Source organism: Penicillium digitatum, chromosome 4 (assembly GCF_016767815.1).
Source record: "Penicillium digitatum chromosome 4, complete sequence".
Taxonomy (NCBI): Eukaryota; Fungi; Ascomycota; class Eurotiomycetes; order Eurotiales; family Aspergillaceae; genus Penicillium; species Penicillium digitatum.
This window is the reverse complement of record NC_089387.1, coordinates 3,257,329-3,275,997: the sequence shown is the minus strand read 5'-3', so window position 1 is coordinate 3,275,997 and position 18,669 is coordinate 3,257,329. Positions and strand designations below refer to the sequence as shown.

The 18,669-nt window shown below is 50.1% G+C and overlaps 6 protein-coding genes across 6 annotated transcripts; 3 read left to right on the top strand and 3 right to left on the bottom strand.

Moving 5' to 3' along the window:
* Positions 1–961: 961 nt before the first annotated feature.
* On the top strand, positions 962–2,507 carry Pdw03_1108 (NAD(P)-binding domain; the record flags this gene model as incomplete). The annotated part of the gene is made up of 8 exons (XM_014679354.1): positions 962–1,107; positions 1,173–1,186; positions 1,248–1,310; positions 1,364–1,458; positions 1,521–1,612; positions 1,664–1,805; positions 1,857–2,015; positions 2,070–2,507. The coding sequence occupies 8 exons, from the start codon at positions 962–964 to the stop codon at positions 2,505–2,507; spliced, it is 1,149 nt and encodes a 382-aa protein (XP_014534840.1).
* A 280-nt stretch (positions 2,508–2,787) lies between these two features.
* Positions 2,788–3,774, top strand: Pdw03_1107 (Tetrapyrrole biosynthesis, uroporphyrinogen III synthase; the record flags this gene model as incomplete). Its single annotated transcript, XM_066099806.1, has 2 exons — positions 2,788–3,058; positions 3,143–3,774. 2 exons carry the CDS (start codon positions 2,788–2,790, stop codon positions 3,772–3,774), a joined length of 903 nt encoding a protein of 300 aa, XP_065957533.1.
* A 285-nt stretch (positions 3,775–4,059) lies between these two features.
* Pdw03_1106 (MAP kinase, conserved site) lies at positions 4,060–6,426 on the bottom strand (the record flags this gene model as incomplete). Its single annotated transcript, XM_014679353.2, has 9 exons — positions 4,060–4,088; positions 4,152–4,499; positions 4,557–4,938; positions 5,009–5,204; positions 5,252–5,391; positions 5,664–5,751; positions 5,795–5,923; positions 6,058–6,080; positions 6,403–6,426. The coding sequence occupies 9 exons, from the start codon at positions 6,424–6,426 to the stop codon at positions 4,060–4,062; spliced, it is 1,359 nt and encodes a 452-aa protein (XP_014534839.2).
* A 2,390-nt stretch (positions 6,427–8,816) lies between these two features.
* Pdw03_1105 (Protein transport protein Sec24, putative) lies at positions 8,817–11,675 on the bottom strand (the record flags this gene model as incomplete). The annotated part of the gene is made up of 3 exons (XM_014679351.1): positions 8,817–9,392; positions 9,451–11,097; positions 11,148–11,675. The coding sequence occupies 3 exons, from the start codon at positions 11,673–11,675 to the stop codon at positions 8,817–8,819; spliced, it is 2,751 nt and encodes a 916-aa protein (XP_014534837.1).
* Positions 11,676–12,616: 941 nt separating this feature from the next.
* Positions 12,617–14,988, top strand: Pdw03_1104 (Kinesin family protein; the record flags this gene model as incomplete). Its single annotated transcript, XM_014679350.1, has 3 exons — positions 12,617–12,899; positions 12,962–13,371; positions 13,429–14,988. The coding sequence occupies 3 exons, from the start codon at positions 12,617–12,619 to the stop codon at positions 14,986–14,988; spliced, it is 2,253 nt and encodes a 750-aa protein (XP_014534836.1).
* Positions 14,989–15,636: 648 nt separating this feature from the next.
* On the bottom strand, positions 15,637–16,430 carry Pdw03_1103 (Short-chain dehydrogenase/reductase SDR; the record flags this gene model as incomplete). Its single annotated transcript, XM_014679349.2, has 3 exons — positions 15,637–15,962; positions 16,028–16,039; positions 16,106–16,430. 3 exons carry the CDS (start codon positions 16,428–16,430, stop codon positions 15,637–15,639), a joined length of 663 nt encoding a protein of 220 aa, XP_014534835.2.
* Between the last annotated feature and the right edge of the window lie 2,239 nt (positions 16,431–18,669).

Genomic DNA, 18,669 nt, shown 5'->3' with positions numbered 1-18,669 from the left:
TTTGCCCACAAGACTCCTCTTCTTAAATCTTTGGAAACACAATGACACAGCTGTCATTTCTTTTTAGTCTGCTTATGATGGGCTAAAACAATTTGTCTGTCGAGAACACTACCTGATTTTATCTCAACTGGAGAGAGTCCTAGAGGACTGAATGAAGAGAGTGGTGCTCTCAATCCTGAGGACTTACACTACCCTGTAGTAAGTAGGTTGCTGTTCCACCTACATTCCAATCTCGCATGCCGTAAACAGCTATTTCCATGGCTTCACCTGGATATCCCTAGGCCAGAATAGACATCTTGACTTTTGCTCTGAGTTAGCGGTAGAGTATGGTATTGTGTCTAATGTGCAATGCTAGTCATACACATTCAGAAAGAGGGATTTTGGGTGTAGGTTGGTTTTAGATCGAAGGGGCTCAGGGAAGGATTTATTGAGAGGACAGATAGTATTCCACGATACTTACTATTTTGTAGCTCACTTCCATTATGTTGAACAAAAGAACCTATTCACTAGCTGTAATATCATCAAGTCGAGAAGACCGTAAAAACATGGGCATCTGGTCGACATGAAGAAAGCCCGGGAACATCCAATCACAGTGCAGGTGTTGTCAGATCTAAACCGGGGGGGAAGGGGGGAGGGGGGGGGGGGGGGGGGGGGGGGGGGGGGGGGGGGCTTCTACAGAGGTTGTAGATACCGTAGCCCATGGATTTGAGTCAATAGGCTAACGTTAAATCAAACTATCGACTAGACGCCACGCCTTCAACCGAACAACAACAGAAAGAAAGAAAGACGAGAAAGTGAATCATGAAGTGGTAGTCCGTATACCCGAATTAGGACTAGCGCAATAGTCCCGTGCGGTTCTTCCGACTTGACGCTGCGAAAGACCCTCGCACATCACCACGCCCTTCTTGGCAACACTCCGCTCCAATTCGCTGGTCTCGAGAGATCTACTCAGCCAGAGACCATGCAGAAGTCTCGCACCATCAACACCGCCCTGGGGGCCCGTCCCTTTGTGCCAGTCCCGCGCGTTCAGCTTCAGTTTCAGCGCAACCTTCAGGATGTCCGCATCACCCGGACTGGCAAGCCCCTCCTGAAGGTTCAAGGTGGCCGGTAAGTGGTCAATTGTGCTGTGGCCAGGGTCCATTTTCTTGTTCGCTGACGCGCTCTTGTTTCAGGTCTTCCATTGGAGGTAGCTAAGTCTTTCCAGTTTGATGCTAAGCTTCGGTCCCGACGTGCTCACACAATTCTAGGTCACACCGCGACCGTCTTTGGTGCTACTGGTTTCCTTGGTCGCTACATTGTCAATAAGCTTGGTAGGTAGAGAGTCTGCTGTACTGCAATTGGATCAGAGACTGATGGCTTGCAGCTCGCCAGGGATGCACCGTTGTCATTCCCTTCCGTGAGGAGATGACCAAGAGACACTTGAAGGTCACTGGTGATCTTGGACGAGTTGTGTTCATGGTATGGAGCCTTCCTACTGTATAAGTGGTGAGATTTGAGGGGGGTATCTGACCTCAATATAGGAATACGACCTGCGCAACACCCAATCCATCGAGGAGAGCGTTCGTCACTCCGATGTTGTGTACAACCTTGTCGGTCGTCAATATCCTACCAAGTGAGTTATAGTCTATGGGATACATGAATAAGTGAGTCCTGACAACCCCAGGAACTTCTCCTATGAGGACGTCCACGTCGATGGTACCGAGCGTATTGCCGAGGCTGTTGCCAAGTACGATGTCGACCGCTTCATCCACGTTTCTTCCTACAACGCTCGCCGTGACTCGCCTTCCGAGTACTTTGCCACCAAGGTCAGCATATCTACCAGGAATTATAAGAATGAGAGTGCTGATGACATGTAGGCATGGGGTGAGGAGATCGTCCGCAAGATCTATCCCGAGACCACAATCGTGCGACCTGCACCAATGTTCGGTTTCGAGGACAACTTGCTCCACAAGCTGGCCAAGATTGGTAACGTTTTCACCTCCAACCACATGCAGGAGCGCTACTGGCCCGTTCACGTAAGTTATTCTCCCGGGGGGTGGACAAGACTGCATTAAGCTAATCCTATCTAGGCCATTGATGTCGCTACCGCTCTGGAGCGTATGCTGCACGACGACAGCACCGCCGGCCAAACCTACGAGTTGTACGGCCCCAAGAACTACTCCACCGCCGAGATCGCCGAGCTGGTCGACCGTGAAATCATCAAGAAGCGCCGTCACATCAACGTTCCCAAGGTCCTTCTCAAGCCCTTCGCCTACTACATCAACAAGCTCCTGTGGTGGCACACCCTGTCCGCCGACGAGGTGGAGCGTGAGTTCCTCGACCAGGTCATCGACCCGACTGCCAAGACCTTCAAAGATCTGGGCATGGAGGAAACTGCCGATCTGGCCAACTTGACCTTCCACTACCTGCAGGGCTACCGTAGTGCCTCTTACTACGATCTCCCTCCCTCCACGGAGCGCGAGCGCCAGGAAGACAAGCGGTACCTGCACGTGCTGGACGATCAGTAGTTTGTGTTTTAAATTGTGTAAATAAGCCTTCCTAGATCAAAGTCGATTTCCTTTGTTGGATGAGTGTATGAACACAGTACAGTAGACTAGTAGCCTCGTAGACTCATAGACTCAAAACACAAATTTGATCAAACCCATTGCATTCCCCAAAAGACCCAAGATCGAAAAGCTCGGTTTCCCCAGAGCTCCCCGCACTCGATCACATCATCTCAGTTCCACCTCCAATCCTCCCTAACCCTCACCTTCACCTTCACTTTCACACCCCAACCTACCCCCCAAAATGCCTCCAACCTCAATCCTCCTCCTCAAAACAAAATCCTCCCCTCATGATGGTTACGAAGATCTCTTCTCCGCACAAAACTACACCCCCAACTTCATCCCAGTCCTAGAACACCGCTTCCTCAAAAACAACCTCACCCAAGTCCGCGATCTATTCAGCACAGGGGCATTCACCAACCATGTATCCACCCCGAGGAAATACGGCGGCCTAATCTTCACCAGCCAGCGCGCAGTCGAGGGTTTCGCGCAGATGATCGAAGATGAAAAAGACGGTGCACAACAACCCATCCCACCCCCCCCCCCCCCCCCCCCCACATCAACCCAGACCCAGACCCCAACTAACGGCAATTACATAGTAACCTTCAACATCCAAACCACCCCACCCCTAATCCTCTACACCGTCGGTCCAGCCACAGCCCGCACCCTCACAACCCTCCGTGACACATACCTCCCAGACGCCCTCATCCACGGCGCAGACGCAGGAACCGGAGAGAATCTCGCGCATCTCATCCTCTCCCACTATGATTCCCTCTACCCGACAAATAAACCAGCACTCCTGTTTCTTGTCGGCGAAGTGCGGCGGGATATCATCCCGAAAACACTAATGAACAAAGCCTTACCGATCGAGAAGCGGGTGAACGTCGAGGAGCTCGTTGTGTACGAGACGGGTGTGATGGAGTCCTTTGAAGGGGATTTTGCCGATGTGGTGAGTCAGGAATCTGGGGATGTTTGGGTTGTTGTTTTCTCGCCGACGGGGTGTGAGGCTATGTTACGGGTTCTTGGATTGGGGCCCTTTGCTGGATCTGGGACTGGATCTGGGACTGGAAATGGGAGTAGACGGGTCTTTGTTGCCACGATTGGGCCTACGACGCGGGATCATCTGCGGGAGAAGTTTGGGTTTGAGGCGCATGTTTGTGCACCGAGGCCTAGTCCTGAGGGTGTGCTTGAGGGTATTGAGAAGTTTGTGGGTGGGGATTTGAGGGGTTGATATAGATGGGGGTGTATCCAACTATGTACTTTGTGTGCTTGTGTAGGGTGGGTGTATATACCTAGATGTAGAGCTGGAACCATTTGTAAAGAAACTAGCAAAAGGGCAGTGTAGGGTTTGATGGTGCAAGTCAGCTGTTTTACTTGAAAACTCATACTCGTATTTTGAGTTGCCCTGCTATCTCTAACATGTATCAAATCACGCTGTCAAGTTAAAGTGTGTGCAGAATGGAATCTAGCATCCTCCTAACTAACCAAAGATCATGTGAAATTGCCACGTCCAGATTTACCGCATAATTTCCTCGTAGATCAAGACTGAAGGGAGGTTAGCAGAGATACCAAGAGAAGACCAGAACCAGATTCAAAGGGTAAGCTCACGCTTCAACTGCTCCTTACTCAGCGCATCCTTGTTCTTGTCGAAATCGAAGAATCCCTCGGGAATGGGCGGTGCAGTAGGCTCATCTTCGGGATCATGGTATGGCTCGAGGTAAGGGTGTTTCAAGGCTTCCTCGACAGTGATACGCTTAGCCGGATTGAAAGCAAGCAGCTTCTCGAGGAGATCCAGAGCCGTATCATTGCTCTTGGGGAAGAGTGCGCGGAAAGGAATCTTCTTCTTAAAGGGAAGGGAGCGGATGTATTCGCGGGCACGGCGGGATTTGATGCCATAGTAATCTTCCATCGTGGGTGTGCCGAGGACATCCAGGATGAGGGTCAGCTGGTGGTGATCTAGGTGGGGTTGTCAGTTCTTGCTCTTGCCGCTCAGATGGAGAAGTGGAGTCGTACAATCCTTGCCAGGGAAGAGAGGCTTTCCGCTCAACATCTCAGCCAATATGCAGCCGACACTCCACACATCAATAGCCTTGGTGTATTCCTTGAATGTCAACATGATCTCTGGTGCACGGTACCAACGTGTGGCCACATATTCTGTCATGAATCCGGAATTGTCGTCGGTGGAGGCGGCCGAACGAGCCAGACCGAAGTCGCAGACTTTCAGGTCACAGTTGGCATTGAGAAGAAGATTTGAGGGCTTCAAGTCTCGGTGGAGCACGTTGGCTGAGTGCATTGCCTTGAGTGCACGCAGGGTCTGATAGATGAAGTATTGGCAGTGGTCGTCTGAGAGGTCTTGTGTGCGGATAACCCGATGCATGTCTGTTTCCATCAACTCCTACATGCCGTTAGTGAACCAGGCATATTTCATACATACGCGTCTTGTCAGGTGGCAAGCGTCGACGTACTTGAATCAGATAAACTTCATTGAATCCCTCGTAGTTACGGGGCCGCTGAATATCCAAGATGGAGATGATGTTCTCGTGGTTAAAGTATCGCAGCAACTTCATCTCACGCAGTGTACGCAGGCAGAACATGGAATGATCGAAGGGGGTGATCTTCTTGATGGCAACCTTCTGCCCCGAGGGTTTGTGAATGGCAGAGCTGCATGGAGTTAGAGGAGCCTTGACAAAAAGGCTCATACTGCTTACCAGACGACACCATAGGCGCCTTCACCGATAACATCTTGAATTTCATATTGGTCGGAAACATTGAAGGAGATCTTTCGGGATCCTCCCGCGGGAGGGCTTGGCTGAACCATCTTGCCAACGGTTTCTTTGGTAAACGTATCCTTTGGGTGATCGTCAGCTTTCAAAATCCGTGGGATCCAGTGGAAAAAAGGTCGAACACAATCCATGGGTAAATGAAACAGGGACTGGGGATGAGAACAGTAGATGGAAAATCGCGCACAATCTGGCGATTCACAGTCCAGGGAACGTGGAGAGATAGCACCCAAGGCTAATCGCTCAAGATTCTCGAGCAACTCGACCACAAGTACCAGCTCGAGGGAACAGAGGGAACAAAGGCAACGACAATTCACGGAAACCGGGAGATAAGGCTTACTTTCGTTTGCGCCGCAATCGAATTAGTTTTTTTTTTCGCAAAGGCGCTCAGACTCTCGACAGAATTGGGATTCGGAGGTTGGCGAGATCTCAGGGAATGCAAAGCGCGGAGTAGAAAAGGTAGAGAGGTACCCTGGTCGTACGAAGCTCCGGGTGAAGGAGATGTGACAGGTACAGCGTCTAGACCCAAGAGACCGGGCGTTGGATGTGAAGATCACGGGCTTCGGTGCCAGGTCAGGAACACGGTAGTAAATTTGGAGCCTAAGAACGTGGTATGTTAGTGGAATTGACGGTGATGATGCTGCTGCGCGTGGAGAGGACGAGCCTAGACGCTCCGAAGCGGGGTCATCCTCTGATGCGGGATCACAACGGGTCAGGGCTAGACTGGGACTTACCTCTTGCTTTTTCTCTGTGCAAGCTAAGAAAAATTGAGAAGAAAGGAGAAGATGATGAGAAAAGGTGAAGCTGGAGAACGGGGCCGTATGGGAAGTCGTGGGGCAGAGAGCTTTGAAGATCCGGCAATGTGGTGAAACACAGTGGTTTCAATTCAGCAATCCACGGGAATTGGTGTCAATTAAGGAAGAAAAACAGGAGTGACGGTCCTAGAGAAGTGTAGAGAGAGGAAGTACAAGGTAGAGGGAGAGTGGTCTGTTACTGTTTCCCCCCCTGTCCGCTTTCTCTGGTTTGATGGACGTGGAACCTTGGATCACTGATTATCTCCACAACTACTTATCAGGTACTTGGTTTAAGCTGATATCACCCATATATCACAAAGTAGTGCAGAAGTACACCTATACCAGAGCGATCTAGGGATCTCCGCCACAGCGCCAAAGTCTCTCACATGTCGCGCTCTATGGACGGCGCTACTGCACCTGGCGAAACTTGTCACAATCAACTTGCCCGCTCTACCGCATAGGAGGTGCTAGTTTCATCCTGATTGGAGAATCCACCATTCCTAGTTTCACTAGTCCCAAGGGGTATCCCATTAATCGGGGAAATGTTCTATGGGCCGTGCAATTTTCCCACAGTGCTGCTTTATGAGGGTGTTCACGGTTACTCATGGCACTAATTTCAGAGCTTACGCTTTGTCACGGAAAGGCGCTAAAACTTGCTCTGTTCAAAATAGAATACCATGTGGACTCTTCTAGTGGCCTATAAATACTCGAAACCTTGTCTCTGTTAAAATATAGACTACGGAGGACGGACCTTCAATATTCTAATCTCCGGTCAACAATCAGCTTATTCAGTATATGCTAAAGGCGGTTCGATCCAAGGGCTTACCTGGAGTGTCCCCAATTAGCAGCGTCCCTGGTCCGTGAGTAGAATGTTCCCCTTCATTTCATGAGTGAGGCAAAAGAACATGGCAGTTTGCAAACCCCTTCTCCCCCCTCTTCTCCCCAAAAAATTAAACGATGAGATTACACTGATTCAGATCTGGATGGTTGATCTTCCCGAGATAGATAAGACACTTCTGACCATGCGACTGAACACGCGTAATTTGTTCTACATGTTGTGGTAGATCCACTGTCGCTTGTTCCAGCATCTCAAAATCAGAGAACGAAACATTGTATCAGAGAGGGTCGCTTTAGAAGTTCATGAATGACAAAGCATTACGGCATGTTCAGCATGTTCAGCATGTTCACCTGCACATATAAGAAATCGACATAGGGATGGAAAGTGCTGATTCTCGGTAGCTCGATTGCAAGGCAATGGTGACGTGGACACCCTATCTGCATTCATTAGGAAGATCTTGACATAAACCCAAGGTAGACCAAGAAGACCGAGCCGGAATTCGTTCATGTCTGTTGCTTTGCCACAAAGCACGATAAGCAGTCTCAGATTGGGTGTTTGTAGACGAGCTTGCCATCCGTACACAGGGTGGTGGATTGCCATTCCCGAGTTGGGTGAGAAGTATTCCGTAGGTGCTTCAAGCGCGGATTCCATTCTTGATCGAGTTATGCTCATCACAGAGATAAAATCGGGCTTTGGCTTGTTTCGTACGATTCCCTCTTAGTTGTTCATGACCCAGTATAAGCGGTCCTCGGCAAGATCTTTGTATTTTCTCCACCCACCAACTACATTGATAGAGAATTTGAAAGGGCTAGTGGTGGATCTTACCCAATTCACTGACATGGGTTCAATATATCATGCTCAGAAGCGAAAGAGATGGTGACATCGTCGCCACAGCACAACTGATGTTGTAGACCCGACCTGAAGACATGACTGCTTTAGACCATATTGTATGTATAGGAAGTTGGGCAGACTTTCTGGCTTGGTATTTGTGGATATCACGGTTGCTAAGCAATTGCGCATCATGCACAGGTTCAACGTCATGATTGAAAGTGTGACCGGCCTACTGAATGCCGTGGAAGGCTTTCATCTCTTGCTATTGGAGTAGGAAAATGGTAGTGTTTGATCAAGACGGAAACATTCCCTTTCGTGATTCATCTCAGAGCCAATGTCGGCAGCTTTACTGAATCTATTGCCGTAATGATGTGCAACCCTGCTTGTTGTTGAACGTGCATACATTAGGGGATGGTTCTGCGTATTAGCCTCAGCATCCTTAGTGGGCAAACTTGGAGCTGTGGCCTCATTTCGAGTATCATAATACCAATAGCATCAATAGTTTCCATTGCCTTGAATGAACAACCTGACTTCAAAGATAGTCAATTGCGGGGTGGCAATTAATCGTCTACCATCGAGTCAACAGACGGAGAAAGGGAACAGGAGGGCTACGTGGCGCCTGTTCTCAATGCCACTGGACGACTACCCAAGGACTAGCCCTGAATTGAGGGCTGAGCACCCATGGACTGTTTGAAAGATTCAATTCATTTGATTGACCTAATCAAATTATTATGGTACCAAAATAAAAAGTAAAAGTAGAAAAAATGATGCCGTTAATTCTTCATAGATGCGATCAGCGCCTATCGCCGGTCAACTATAACCCAGCGATCTACTAGTACTAGATACTCCAAACATGCCCGCCGTGATAGAAACCCAAACGCAATCTTCCCCAACGTAATGGTACAGGCGGGGGGACTTGCGAAAAAACGATTTTTCATGGTCCACCAAGACCCACCGGTCAGCATCCTCATTACTGCACAACCTGAGGACAAATCGGCAGTGCTGACCGATACTATGACCAGAGCAGGGCTCAAAGCTTCTCCTGCAAGGAACCCATCCACTGATCCAAGCTGACACTTTGGTCGGCACGGTCCTCAATCAGCATTGTTTGAGCCCAGAGACGCAGACCGGGCTCGCCATCTTCGCGAACGATGTACAGGTGAGGCACGGTCATGCTGCCCACACCCTTGGCCCGGTGATCCCGACTCTTCTCAACCACGGCCCGCACACGCTGGTTGAACTCATTCTCAACGTCGGGGAGGGTTTGCTTGCCCACCCGCAGCTGCGACTTGTCAGGGACACCAAAGACATCCTCAATAAGCTGTGAAACAGCATCACGGCCAACCCAGAGGAACTGGGTCTGACCATCATCGATGAGGTACAGACCGTAGGGCACGAGGCGACCCGAGGACAAGTTGACAGCAGGGGGCAGGACGATTTCGCCGGTCTGGGGATCAGGCACACCTGCATTGTCGGGCATGTCATGGAGGGAGTACATTCTCGGGTGGATAAATTGGATGAGGAGCGGTAGGGGCAGGGTTGACAGAAGGCAGAGAGCTGCCGACCGCATGTCCGTGGGGATCTGGGCGGATTTGCGAAGACCGAGCTACAGAAAAATGGTGAGCATCGAACACCGATCAAAAGAAAGAGAGGGGAACACTTACGTTCTTGATCATCGCAAGGAACAGGACGGGCAAGGCTCTCAAGTTAGCAGGGAACTGGAGGCCACCACCGCTGACGCTACCTCCTGCAAGCTCCTTGCGGTAGGTCTGCAGAAGCTCCACGATCTTGGCCTGAAGTGCCTCACGAGCGGGCTCGAGGCCGCTACTCAATGTGCGCTCGACGGCCTTGTGGCTGAAGAGTGTGGCAATGGCTTGCTGGTCAGCGGAGGCGTAGACATCTGCCAGATTTTGGGTCGTGGGAAGCGCCAAGGTCAAGACACGGATACGACGTTCACCATTGCAGGTAGTGTGAAGGACAGCAGCCTGCATGCAGACGACTGGCTTTGTAACTGTCTCATCAATGGCCACCTCGACCACGTAGGCCTGATCACGAGGGAAGGCCGGGAAAGCACAGAGATCAGAGCTACGGTTGAAGAAGTTGCCATAGAAGGTGTTCATGCGCAGACCGGTGGTTGCACGCACGCGGAGAACGGCCTCCAGACCAATCTCCGAAGAGAGGTAGTCAGAGAACTCACGGGCGAACTTCATTGCATCTTCAGTCCGTGCAGCGTTCCAGCCAGGGTAGAAGTAGGTCTGACCACCAGTGTAGCGGGGCAAGCAGCTCAAAGATGCCACATCTTGGTATTGCGAGGAGAAGAGGAACATATCCACGGAGACTTGAGCTTTTGAACATTCAACTGCAAAGCTCTTGTAGAAGGAGTTTGCGGTTTGGAGCAGACTTGATTCCTTGCTAGTGCCCAGCACCTTCTTGTCTTCTCTCATAGTGAGCGCTCCGTGACCCATGTTGGGCAAAGATGAGCTCAGCACGGTCATCTTTCCACCAACGGGAGAGATCAACTTGTAACCAGCTCGCAATGCCGCACCCATGGCACAGCTGTTGTTTTGGGTGTTTTGAAACATTTCCTGCAGCTTGCGGAGGAAGACCTCAATGTTCTCCCGGCATTCGCTCAGCGTCACCAGGAGATCACCGGGGATGGGGAGGAAAGGCTCATCCAGATCACTGACAACCAACATGCGGGGCTCTGAGGACTCTGACTCATCCCGGGGAATGCTGAAGTAGTGCAGGCTTGAGTCCACTGCAATAAATCCGAGGCGGGTACGGCGGTCTGCGTTCGGGATGCGATCAAGGCTCTCTTGGATAGTGCGAGCGGTGGTGGCCAAAAGACCGTTGGTTACTGATGCATAGCTCACATCAATCAAAAACAGGTAGACCAGAGGTTGAGGTGGTCGGACCATATATTCCTGCGGCGCAACAAATTCCACCATGCTGTGGTTGAGATCAGCACGCAGCGCACGATCGGCGGGCTTTTGCAGTGTAGAATCCCAATCAAAGGCTTGTGGCACATCATTCGTCAGGTTACACATATTACAACGCCAGCGATGGCCATGGTCGAGGAAGGTGACGAAGGGATTGATATAGGAACGGCAACGTCGGCATCGTGAGATGACTTGGTCTGGTATCACAGGAACCGGGTCCTCGGCATCGTGAAGAGAGGCATACGGTTGGATGACAAGGGCGAAGGGCAACTTTGATTTCTTCAGAAGGGAGTTAGTTGTGGGGACAGCGTTTAGCGTAGAGCGCATGTATTTCGTAGGGCAATTAGCTTCGGGCGATGGGTAAACACTGGTCTATCAATTATTAGCACATCAACCCCAGATGCAATCTAGCATATACATACTCCCGGAGGCAAGATAACTGGAGGAGGGGGATAGTCCAGCTCAGCGACGTTGAAAGGTTGGGATCGAAGGTCCGTGGGGTAAAGCTGGTTGAGCTGGACCTGAGGTCGCATAGGGGCTTGGGCCACAGGCTGCGGGGGCGGCATGTGGTGAGGTTCGCTCATGCCCATTCCACCAAATTGCTGTGTCATCTGGGAGACATCTGCGGCAACAGGTGCGCCATATGACGGCGCTGCGGGTTGCATCTGTCTGGGGTCCGCACCGTAGGCCGGTTGTTGATATCCTGCAACTTGAGGCTGTTGAGTGTAGGCCCCGTAAGCACCCCCAGCCGTGGGTTGTCCACCGAGTGCAGCATTGGCACCGGAGCCAAAACCGAATGCCTCACCGGCGTAAGCTCTCTTCTTCTTTCCACCTGCGGCTGGCGCTGGCGCGCCTTGCCCATGGACCGGGGACTGTGTGGGTTCTGGGGAGCCGTAAACGGGCTGACCATACCCTTCTTGAGGAGGGAATCCCCCTTGTGGTGCTGCCATTAGAGTCAAGAGGGTTGTGTTTGGTCGAACTCAAGGGTTGGGAGGAAAAGATGGTTGCGCTCGTCACTAAGTCGGTGGGTGGAATCGATGTGAGGAGGCGGGTGGTAACAGCTCCTGGAACCCCACAATCAATTTCTTGTCAACCAAACAGAGCGAACCTGGTTGTGTACAGGGAAGACCGTACCTTTAGAAACCCCAGAAGTATCACAAAAGGCAGTGGCGAGGCAGATGACAGCTCACCAGAAGTAACCAAGAGAGTGTGGGAGAGGCGGTGATGATGGTCTACGGTGGCCTTTAGGTCGTAGTGGTCCGGCCAATCAGAGACCAGAGGACATGTGACGAGAGGCGTGTAATTTTATATGCGACAACATTTGATATTTAGCGTACGGGTTTGATATCAATGTGGAGTTATTGAATTGTGTATATGCAATGCTTGTTGCCATCGAGCTGATCTACATAGATCTCTAGGTATCTGGGCTGGTCAGTCATGAACACTTAAGCCTCGGTCCAAGCTCAGTACATGTCCATAGGTTATACTGTGCTGTCAGTCGTAGTAATGAGACTATGATATTTCCAAAATGATACCCTTTTTCAAATTGTATCAGACCAGATGCATATCCCCACTGTGGTGTGCTCGACTCTCAAGAATGTATGCTCTACAACGCCGTACGTTGTAGAGCACAAGGCCGTTGCCCTGCCAACACAAACCACACGCTGCCGCACAGGAGAACCCCCCTCCACACGTTCCACAACCTTCAGTTCTGCATACACCAAGTAGTTAGTTTCGTTTCTTTGTTTTTTTTCGTGGAGGACTTTATTGTTCTCTTTTTTGGCCTTTAATTTTATTATAGTCATTCCTTTGGTTTCATTTGGATTGGTTCGCGCCCCTGACGTCCAAGACCCAGACCATCAGACGACAATTGAATGAACATCCAGCCACTATGAGTGTCCGAGTTGTTGCGCGTATTCGTCCCCTTCTCAAGTCCGAACGGGAGGCCGATGTGATCGTTCGAACAGGATCTTCAGCTGTCACCGACTCCAAATTACGTCAGTCTATAAATGGCGAGAAGAGTGACAAAAGCGACAAGAAATTGGCGGCATTGAGGGACAGGGATAATGTGGTTCGGATTCCAAACCCCAAGAATGAGGGAGAAGAGTATGCGTTCCAGTTCAATGGGGTATACGATGCGGATGTGTCGCAGCAGGAGCTGTTTGATGCTGAAGGTGAGTTGTGCTTAAGATCTCACCAGGACTGCGATGGGTCAGTTTGTTGATTGGAGTAACAGTGGCGCCAACGATCAAGCATCTTCTCAACGGATTCGACGTGACTATCTTCGCATACGGCGTCACCGGAACAGGAAAGACACACACAATGCGTGGGGGGAAAACCTTGGCAGACCGGGGTGTAATTCCCCGGCTACTCAGTGGCATCTACAGACGCAGCAGGAAGATTGAGAAGGATAGCGATGAACAGACGACGGTTCAGGTTGCCCTGAGCTATTATGAAATCTACAACGACAAGGTGTACGACTTGTTCGAGCCGCCCGAGAAGCGCACACTGTCAGGTCTTCCCCTCCGAGATAATGGCGGCAAAACTGTGGTTTGCGGCTTGAGTGAGAAGCCATGTACTACTTTGAAGGAGTTTGAGCAGCTTTATGACCAGGCCAACACTAACCGATCTACCTCCGCGACAAAGGTATGATCACTTGCCAAAATTGAAGTCTATACTCTCCTGCTAAAGATACCAATTTAGCTCAACGCCCATTCGTCTCGATCTCACGCCGTTCTCGGCGTGAAGGTCACCATCTCCTCTTCCGACAAGGTTCGCGTCAGCACTGCATCTGCTATTGATCTTGCAGGATCTGAAGACAACCGAAGGACGGAAAATGACAAAGAGCGCATGGTTGAATCGGCTAGCATTAACAAGAGTCTGTTTGTTCTGGCACAGTGTGTCGAAGCTATCAACAAGAAGCAGCATCGCATCCCATACCGCGAATCTAAGATGACAAGAATTTTGTCCTTAGGGCAGAACAATGGCTTGACAGTGATGATTCTTAACCTCGCGTCTGTTCGCTCCTACCATCTTGACACAATCAGCTCCCTGAACGTTGCCAATCGCACACGGAAGATCGAGGTCCGCGAAGTAGAAAACGATCCCATGTTCAAGGGTCCGGCCCGACCATCGACCCGGTCATCTATAGGCACGCGGCAACCTTTGCGTGCACTAACTGCTTCTGTGAACGTAAATATGCCGGCGTCCGCTGCAAAGGACTCCGCAGAAAAGGAAGACGGCAAGCCCGTGAAGGCATTCAGCGTGTATTCGGACAAGCCGCAACCGAAGCTTATTAGCCAGCTTCGGAAACCCGAAGCACCGAAACGCACCTCGACCTCCAACGCCCCCTCCGGTCTTCCGTCACTGAAGCTCGCTCGTCAGCCTCTCGGTGCGCAACCCACCGTGCGCCATGATGACATCTCGGCTGCTAGGATTGAGGAGATGGTTGAGAGGAAGGTCGAGGAGATCCTAGCAGTGCGGGCCGTGAGCGAACAGTCGAGACAGACGCAAGCCGATGAGCTTAATGAGCAGCTAAAAAAGCGACTGGAGCAACTGGAACAGCGCATTGATGGCACAGAAGATGCGCGGGCCGAGGGCCTGTCGTACCTGCTGATGGCTAAACAACACCAGGCACGTGGTGAAGACAGCTCAGCCTTGAGAATGTATCAACTGGCAGCTCCTCACTTCCCTCATAATGAGAAGCTGGCAGGCAAGATTGCTGCTCTGAAACAGCGCGTTCTTGCAAAGACTTGGGAAGAGAAAGTCCATTGCCCACTCAAGAGCACGGGTAGCATGCTCTCCCTCAAGAAGGACGCAACAAAAACCCTTGGCAAACGCGAAGCAGAAAGCCACGAGGATGAATACATGGACCAGCATCAAGCCGGCTTTTCAAGCGACGAGGATGTTCCTCGCCCAAGACACAAGAAGCGTGCTTCAGCCAAGCTCAGTCAGATCGAGGAAACCCCCGAACTCCTTGATAGTGAGAACCCGTCCATCTCTCCCCGAACTTTGCACGTCCTTTCCATCATCAACTCGCGGGATGTGAGCCAGATCAAATTGCTCAAAGGAGTGGGCGCCAAGAAAGCAGAGGCTCTTGTTGATTGCCTTTGCGAGATGGACCAGACATTATTGGATATAACCGACAGTGGAAGCGTCTCCGACCAGTCCCAATTCCAGGTTAACAGCCTGGCGCAACTGAGCCAGCTGAAAGGTGTTGGGGTCAAGACGGTCGAGAACATGAGACAAGGGGTATTGGCGTGACTGCTGCATTTTTGGGCGACATCTACCGGAGCGTGTTGGATTTTTTTTCTCTCTTCTTGCATCAGCCTTCAGCGACGGTGCTACGGCGTTTTCTTGTCTATACTCTTGCTTGGTATTCTGGTCTATGCTTTGAATTTATCCTAGGTACTTTGGGAAAATCCTTCCTCATTGCTCCCTTTTGTTGTCACAGCCTTTTCATCTCAACTATCCAAGATCTTTCCTTTTAGTTTTTCGTTTTCCCAATTATGGCCGACCAGCAGGCACGGCCAGTTAGATAGACGTTCTTTTAATTTGTTCTCTAATACAATCTCTGATATTCTTTCTTGGTGTTTTTAAGCATTTACCCTTCGGACTGTATGGTGGCACATGGTTCATCACATTATAGATCCAGCCCTGTTAGAAGATCCGTCTCTTGTAACCTGAGCTCCTCATCACGTTGCATCCATAATCTGGATCTAGCTTTTGGGTCATTAAAAGGTGATTGAGCAGGTCATTCCCAAATCCGATTGATGTATCTCCCTCCACCCCGCCCATTTTCCACGCCAACACCCTGCCTCTTAGGCTCTGGTCCAAACTCCACATCGGCAGCAGCATGAGAAATAGCTAACCCACCCTGAGACGTGATAGCGACATGAAACAAAAGCAAGTTCAGTCCACTTGCGGCGTTTCCCGTGGCCTGAAGACGGACCCATATACCCGAAAGCCACAAAGCCGGGATGAACGCCGTTGACTGTGATATGGAGGGAGTCGGGGTTCTTGAGGAGTCTTGGACTGCAATTCTGCAACCCACATTTGGAAGTCAAGCTTATTGTTCAGATAATCGTCGCCCTTCTGGCCGGGTCCACCATTGACATGGTCCAGATCGAAGGCCCCGAGTTGGTGAAAGCAGTCGTGCAGATGACTCGAGGTTCGGCACTGCGAGCTAGAGATGGTCGGAGTCGTAGGGTCGGTAGCACAGGAGACAAGAAGTTGACCTGGAAGGGGCTTGTTAGTGTCTGTTATGCCCCAGGAGGTTGAAGAAGACAAGAGAAAAACGCACCTGATGAACTAGCTGGGAACCATTCTTCGTTGGATTGGGTTGCTTGGTAGATTCTGGAATGCCGGCATTTATTTTAACACAGGATGTCCAAAGGGCGGTCGCCTTGAAGCCATCTTTGACAGAAAGCCTCGACGCTGCTGAGATCCGCCAGGTTAATCTGCCACCATTCGATAGTGGACGAATGCCCGTTCGCCGCGGTGAGGGCGTTGCATTCGTCCACAGCGGCTGTTGGGTGTAGTTCCCATGCGGGTGGTTCGCAGCAGGCGAGGATTATGTTTGCGCCCCATGATGCGAAGTATTTGGCTGCTTCAAGGCCAACTCCTTTGTAAGATCCGGAGATAACGGTCCATTGTCCTGTCAGATTGGTGCCGGGAACGTGTTGGTCTGTGAAGAATGTGGTCATTTGCGCCTCTCACGGCCTGTAACAGATCATATCATCTTGAGAAGATTGAAGCCATGTTGGGGATATGTGTTTTCTTTGCGTTAAAGATGAAAGACTGTATGCTCCTGAGAAATGAGGATCGTCTTGTAGAACAACGTTGGATCACTAACCGTGCCAAGCGCCCAACCACCCATCCCGGGGTAGTTGGTGCGCCCCACCAAACGCAAAATTTCCAATTTATTATCACTTTTGTACCTATTTTACACCACACCACGACGTCAGACCGAACTAAAAAATGGAAATCCAAATCCAGCTTGCAGTCAAAGCCTTCTCCTAGGCTAACAAGCCTAACATCGCCCAACTAGCGCGGGAATTGGACGTACCATACCATCGGCTTAGGGCTAGGATTCATGGCCGTCAGTCCTATACCGACCGTGCCACAATAACCAGATCCCTAAATTCAATTCAAGAAAAGGCGCTCACTAGCTGGGTTCAATCCCTAGATAGTGCGTATACATCACCTACCGCAGAGATGGTTGAGGGTGCTGCAAATGCTATTCTAAAGAAGGCTGGTGAAGATCGGGTTGTCGGCCACAATTGGGCCTATCGCTTCATCACAAGACTACCCCCTGGATTCAACTATATCACCCAACATCCAAAGGAGAAATCGAGGGTTGATAGTGAGGATTACGGCGCCTTGCTTCTTTGGTTTAATAACCTTACCCAGGTTATGAAGCATCACCAATTTCTTCCACACGAGATCTTCAATTGGGATGAAACCGGCTACCGAATTGGCGAAGGTAAAGCACGTAAGGTTATTACCTCGCGTACAACCAGTTATATTGCTACCGGAGGCCAGTCGGAATCAATTACTGGTATTGAATGTATCTCTGCCGATGGCTGGTTGATGCTACCATGGTTTTTACCTAAGGGTAATACCCACATGGAGGAGTGGTATGAGAATATCACTACTACCGATTTTCGAATTAAGCCTACTACCAATGGCTGGATTGACGATGAAACCGCCCTTCAATGGCTATTCTCCTTTCATGAAGCTACTATTAAGTTAGTAAAGAAGGGTAGGCCAAGGCTTCTTTTAATGGATAACCATGGCTCCCATCTTACATTCGAATTTATCGACTTTTGCACACAAAAAAACATCATCCCACATTTCTTTTTACCCCATACAACACATCTCTGTCAACCGCTCGATGGCCCAGCATTCCAAAGCCTAAAACATCATTTTCGTACGATGAATAATGAGATTGTTATGTGGGGTGGAAGTGCAAGCAAAAAACGGGATTTTTTCCGGATCATTCAATCGGCTAGAGATGAAGCTTTTACCCAAAGAACAATAAGATCATCTTTTAAATCTAGGGGTATCTGGCCCCTAGATCCAGAGGTTATTCTTAAACCTCTACGCCAAAGAGATCTTGAAGCTGAAGGGTCCCCCCTTAGGATTCTTACGCCAACCCCCCCCCCCCCCCCGGATTTTACAAGCTCAGCCACCAATTCACCACCAGATACCATTGAGCGGGTTAAAAAGCTTAATACTAAGCTTCTCAATGATCTAAAGAAGATTGAGCATCTATCTCAAAGCGTTCGGAGGCATATTCGACGGAGTGCAGATGCAAATACGCTTTTGTCCCAAGAGGTTGAATTGTTAAAGGCCTCTTTGAAGAAGGCTCAGTTCCACAAATCAACTGCAAATACACCAAAAAATGGGAAATCGCTTCTTAGGACTAAAGGCAGTGTCCTATCACCTATATGTGCAAATAGGATGATGGTAAAAAAGACAGGATGCCGATGCTAAGAAGCTAAAGCGGCTACAGGCAAAACAGGCCAAAGAATTGGAAGCCCAACAACGGGCCCAGGAAGCAAGGGATTTATTAGAAGCTGAGCATGAAGCTTCAATGGTGGCAAGAGATAGTCACAGTGGAAATTGGTAGATAGATAGACATGGTGGTTACGTGTAAATAGTATTTTTATTTGAATGAGAAATTGAAATTTTTGCGTTTGGTGGGGCGCACCAACTACCCCGGGATGGGTGGTTGGGCGCTTGACATGGTTGCGGTGGATCTCGCCTTGGTGGAAGGCCAAGCCGCATTCTTTTCATCAATCGTGTACTTCTAGGTACCGTTGAAAACGTCCTGAATTCTGTTGCCTATAGCATTCTCCTAGTGGATTTTGCCCTTTTTTATTGTTTCTATTAAACTGGATTGGGCATCACCAGATGAAGATGGATCGAGTAAATACATAT